General features: G+C 40.2%; 1 protein-coding gene across 2 annotated transcripts in view; it reads right to left on the reverse strand.

Moving 5' to 3' along the window:
* Nucleotides 1-2309, reverse strand: part of RNASEH2B (ribonuclease H2 subunit B) — a 97192-nt gene extending 94883 nt beyond the window's left edge. For both annotated transcript variants that reach the window (XM_016421930.2, XM_016421929.2), the window contains exon 1: nt 2044-2309. In XM_016421930.2, coding sequence (XP_016277416.1) covers nt 2044-2104 — 61 coding nt within the window. In that variant the 5' untranslated portion in view covers nt 2105-2309. The remainder of the gene's footprint in view (nt 1-2043) is intronic.
* Between the last annotated feature and the right edge of the window lie 3691 nt (nt 2310-6000).

The raw sequence follows: 6000 nt of genomic DNA on the forward strand, positions 1-6000 counted from the left end.
TTTCAAACCTCCCTTAACAATTCCACTTGCTCATTCTCTCCAAAGCCAGTGAAACTCTCTCCATTTTCAACTCTGTCTTAAAGCACTGGGAGATTGCTAATGGTCTGTAACCATGAGGCACTAAAAGGAATACCTACTTCATTGCACTCCTATGGTCATTATCAACCTCAGGTATTTTAAACAACTTGCATCCTAGCTCACCAGAAACACAGGTTAAGTCAAAGGGATCTTTAAGTCTCTAAATAGTGGTTCAACTCCTTTCCTCCAAACGAATTTAAGTTATTCAGTTCTCTTAGCTAGCCAATTCAAGCCTTCAATAAAAGGGCTTGGCTAAAAAAGGAACATTTTCAAGCAAACAACTCCAGACTTCTTTTTCAAAGAGAATGAGGTACACCCAGTGATGACTGACTCTAGAACATCAAAGTTAAAATACAAAAAGAAAATAAAACAACAACAACAACAAAAAAACCTCTCCAGGTCCTAGTTCTCTAACTTTACAAACCCGATTATTTTGAGGCCTTTCTACAATGTAAAGTGCTTTTCAAAAAAGGAAACATCCTTCTTCTCTCTTCCCCATCATAAAAAGGAGAAATCAAGAGAGAAGCACAGTTTTTTCACTTCCTTATTTTTTAAAATTATTATATATATCAACAGTATCCAACAAATATTTTGGTTTCCAAAAAAGTATATCAATAACTACTTCAACTTTCTAAGCATCAGTTTGTCCATCTGTAAAATAAAATGAATGTGTTAGTGATTATCTCTAAGATCCCTTCTAGCTCTACAACTATCTTGTGAAATCCTTGGTTGAGAAAAGCTCTATCAACTATCTGATAGCTGCTGAATCCACACTAAGGAAACATTTTTGTACTGAAAAGCCAACTTCATCAGCAACTAAAACTTAAGCATCTAGGCTTCAAGTTGGAGAATCTGTAAAATGAGATTAAGAATACCAGCAGTACTTACTGCAGGGGCTTGTGTCAAGGATCAAATGAAGTAATCTACTTGGAGCACTTAATAAACTAAAGTATTACAGAGGGTGTTCCAAAAGTCTTAGTACAGTTGCAAACTATAAAAGTCTCAGAAACTCTTGAAAAAATGCCAGCTATCATCATCATCATCATCATCATCATCATCATCACAGACCAAAAAGTAGAAACTAAATAAGCTTTGATTGAATTGGATCAAAATTCGATTTTGTGCCATTTGGTTATATTTCCCATCTTAATCCTAATAACATGTATAAAGCAAGAGGGAGGATGACTACCAAAGAAACACTTTGTTGCAATCTATCTCCTTGCTTCTGCACCAAAGAAGGGGAAAGATTTGATCACACATAAGGGGCACAAAAAGAAAGTTTCTTCCATTGCGGATCTGATGCGACCATTTTGCAAAACTGGGGCAAATGTGCCCAAGATGACCCGGTCTCTAATACATTAAATGGTTGAATTATAACAAACTATCAAACTTTAAGCCCTCTGAGGGCAGGCTCATCGGGACTTTCTCTCCACCAGAGTCCTTAGTATGGCGCTCAGAATACAAGCCTTAGTAAATAAATGCTTAGTGATTGATTAATAACCTGGCACTTAACGGTCCCTGGAAGGGAGTTGCAGAAGGAATGTTTGTCAGGAGTGGGGAATAACTTTATATCTCTCCTGGAAGCCCAGGGACCCCTCTGGTGCTCTGAAGGAGGCGTAGCTCCTCTTCTCAGCCCAATTCCCCATTTTAGGATCCTCAGTACAAAGGGGTTAATAGAGGTGTCCTGGTTCCCGGAGGGGGTTGGGGGAGCACAAGGTTCAGGCTTCAGCATCTGAAGCTCCGCCCCGTTTCCCGGAAAACTGACCAGCGAATCATCAAGAAAGGAATGCCCAGGAGCCGCGCGCGCGCCCAAGGGAGCTCGCGCAGTCGGGTGGGTTCTGGGTCAGACGTCCATGGGGTGGGGGGTGGATATACCAAACCCGGCGCGCGCGCGCTTCCGATTCTCCACCCGCCCTCCCCCCGGCAACGTGGGCGGAGGCCGGTTAGTGCTTTCGGGTCCTTTACCTGGTGCAACGAGCACCCATTGATCGCAGTGAACTTCGGCCGACTTCTTGTGAGAAAGCATGTTAATCACCTTCTCCCCAGGAGACTCGTGCACACTAATTGCCCCGCCCCCTTCCCGGCACCAGAGACACTAATTAGCCTTCGGCTTGGTCTGCTGGGCCTGGATTGTAGGGCAGGCTCTGCGGAGCCCAGAAAAATTCTTGTGCAATCGAAAAATGGCGGGAGAAAGGAACTATTCCGGCGTCCCTCCTACCCCCCTCCCCACCCACCTGGGGCGGGACCACAGTTGGAGTCGGAGGGGGAGGCAGAAAGAGGAGGGCGGCTTGGCTACACTTCGTTTTCCTAGCACGCCGTGAGAACGTGATTCTCGCGATTTTGTAACCGTCATTCTTCTTTCGGACGCTAAACAAAGCTGAATGGTTTAGAGCTGCTGCCCTGCGGAAACAAAAAGGCCGGGAGAGGCTGCTGCTACACCCCTTCCCTTTGGATAAAGTGGTAGTGACCGAGCTCGAGCTCTGGACCCCGGGAGACGCGGCGTTCTGCGAGGCCCGGAAGCACAGCTCTTATTGCTCTGGGAACTGATCTCTGACACCCCTTGATAAGAGGACGATTAGTGAGCTAGCCAGACCTGGTTGGTGATCGGCGCCCTTAACCATCGGTACCTCCAGTGGGAGAACGTTTGAGATGAATTCTTGCTGAACCTACAAAATTTCCGATTTGTTGTTGTTTTCCGAAATACCTGTTTGAAAGCAGAAGGGCATGTAATCACGATAGACAAGAAACTAGAACCCTATCCAGCTCTGTCAATGAGCTCCCCTCTTCCTCCAAGAAAGTTCATGATCATTATCAAGAATGAGTAGAACTTCTGGGCATAAATGGAGTCTTTAAGCAAGAGTTCTTAACATGTCACGGGCACATACACATATGCACAAAGAATTATTACAATCACTTAAGAGTTCTTAATTTGGTTTCCTTGAACTTTAAATATACGTGTACATATAAAATGTGTGTATATGTAATAAATAAAATTACTATAATGACCCTTAAGCAAAAATTCTTAAAAGTCCATGAACTTTAATATGTGTGTCTACAATATATGTATACTTATATAGAACTATTATATAATAACCTTTAACTTGGATTCTGGGAACTTCGTGTGTATATACATATATGCATATGTATGTGTGGATATGTATACATGTATACTACGTGTACACATTTATACACATTTTATTACATATTCATTTATATATATTGATCATTCTGGTATGACTAGTTTCTTTTGCAATACCATACATTTTATTTTAACCATTAATAAATGTTCTGAGAAGTCCATAGACGTCACTAGGGCGCCATTATTTTTTGCTTTGTTTTTCTGAGACTGAATTTCTCACTTTGCAAATCTTTCACCTGCTCTGCTTTTCTGACCTGGAGATGTTTGGTGATGCTCTGCTGGGGGTCAGGGTGGGAGGAGCCTCATCCTATTGGTGCTGGATTTAGTCATAGGCTTTACCCCCAGTACAACTCAAAATTCCAGAGGCCAAAGGATCCACTACCTTGGGCCACTCTCAAGAGTAAAAATTAACTGATATCCTCTACCAGGAGCTGCCAAGCTGACTCTGTTCTGAAGCTCCTAGATTCAACTGGAAATAAAAAAGATACAAAACAAACAACAACAAAAGTTTCTGAACCAATTGAAGGCACTAGTGAATAAATACAAAATACATGCTGTTGCCCAGTTGTATCTAAATCTTTATGACTCTACTACGAGTTTTCTTAGCAAAGTTATTAGAGTGGTTTGCCATTTCCTTCTCCAGCCAATTTTACAAATGAGGCAACTGAGGCAAAAGGGGTTAAGTGCCTCAAATATAGTTAGTTAGTGTGAGGCAGGTGTTTTGAAATAATAGCTAAATTAAAGAAGAGGAAAATAATAGAAGTGGTAGGGGTAGTTTTATTGGGCACTCAAAGACAAAAAGAATTATTTTTCTGAGCACCTGGTTTATCCATTGTAGAGTGCTCATGATGACCATAAGCAAAAAGACTACTGAAAATAATTGTGATTTGTGTGCCAAAGTGCTGCAGAAGATGAAGAGACAGAAAAAGTATAGTACAATTTATAATTCATAACTCTATATTATGGGTAAGAGGGTAGCCATAGAGGATAGTGGTTTTTTTTAAAAAAAGGAAAATATGACTCAAATTTAAGAAAGAAAAGAAAAGAAAAAAAGAAAAGAGGTTTTGAAAATTACTCAGAATCTACATGCCTATGTAAGGCCATGGGCAGAAACCTCTTTCAGATTTCACCTTATTCAAAGCAATCTTTGGAGACATAATCTTGACTCCTGGACAAAGAACATCTCTGTACTTTCTTCCTAGCCCACTCATTTATATGAAGAAGTGGAAGATATTCAGAAGCAAGCCGTGAACAGCAAATCTATTTTGTGATTATTGGAGAAATAACCATTGTCTCGATTATTCCCTGGCCTATAGAGTTGCAAGTTTAAGAAACATTGATTTTTCAAAATAAGCTAAGTGCTCAGCATCTTTTTACCTGGAATAGATTGGTTGGAAGACTAGGGGCTGATTCTGAGGGCAAATGCTTGCTTAGATGAACTTTTCCTTCCTTGTTCTATTTGCTTGATTCTGTGACTAGAAGATTTAGAGGGACAAGTTGTCCCTCCTTGAATGTGCTTTTTCTGTGAATGTCTTTATGTGTATATCCTTTTTTGATAATTCTGGGTTTGTCTGTGTGATATTATGTCCCACGTTATATTTCTTAGGATGCCACTTCAGCAAATGCCTTTGTTTTGAACTAATTGTGCCCCTGATTATCTATATGGTGACACATTAGTGGGAACTCTGGAACTATACTTTGGAAAATGTGAAGATTAAATTTAACTTTCCCCTGATTATAACAATGAAATTAATTAATTATCCCGGGATTATGAAGATTAAATTGTAACCCCTGCCTATTTTTTAGATTTAATCACTAAAAGTATGAACACCCTACTTATAGTAGTGGGGAGATCTGCCCATTTTTTTAGATTTAATCACCAAAAATGTAAACACCCCATTTCATACATTAAGTGGGAGGTCTGTGACCCACATGTGAAATAGTGGGTGACCAATCAAAATTAACTGACTGCCCCTGTGCAGTCCTAAAAGTAAAAGTGTCACCTGTGATTGGTAGATGCAAAAATTAGGGGAAGTGACACACAAAAGAAAGTGCCTTTAAAAGGGAGTGACAACTGTCTGAGTGCATTTCGACTTGGAACTCTCACTTGGAGTGGAACCTCTTCTGAGAGAGAGTTCTACTGGGAGCTCTAGTGGAAGTTTAACTTGGAGTGGAGGCTGATAATGAATCTGCTGAATGGACTGACATGTGGTGAGTGAAAAGCTGACTCTTAACTGCTGTTTTTTTGTTGTTGTTTTTTCTGAAGAGACTGGCCTCAGGAAAGACCTATACTCTTGAGAGACTTCCCCAGGTCCTGATCTTTGCCAAGGCCTGCTTAAACTAACTCTCCCTGCCTAGGCATAGGGGGGAGGGGGCGAGAGTAAATTACTTAGTGATTAGGCTAGAGATCTTATTCTATACTCTCTGATTTCCTTCTTCCGTCTTCTCTATATTTGTAAATAAATTGTAAAATAAAATCTCTTTGGAATTAATTAAATTCCTGGTGACCACTCTTGAATAATCAAGTCCAACCCTTTAAAAAATTAACCCATTTTCCCCCATACAAAAATGTATATCAACAGAATACCTGGACCAAGACTGAGCCTAAAAAGCAAGAAATAGAATTTTGAATGCCTGTAAGATTATCTAAGAAAAATGATTACAATTACACTTTCTTTTAGTTATCCCCAATAACTAATATCAAGGAGTTCTAAAACAAGGTGTTATATACTCACCTGACTGACATATAGTTTCTTGTGCAGGACTCAAAAGGAAAATAGATG

This window comes from Monodelphis domestica, chromosome 4, assembly GCF_027887165.1.
Source record: "Monodelphis domestica isolate mMonDom1 chromosome 4, mMonDom1.pri, whole genome shotgun sequence".
Taxonomy (NCBI): domain Eukaryota; kingdom Metazoa; phylum Chordata; class Mammalia; order Didelphimorphia; family Didelphidae; genus Monodelphis; species Monodelphis domestica.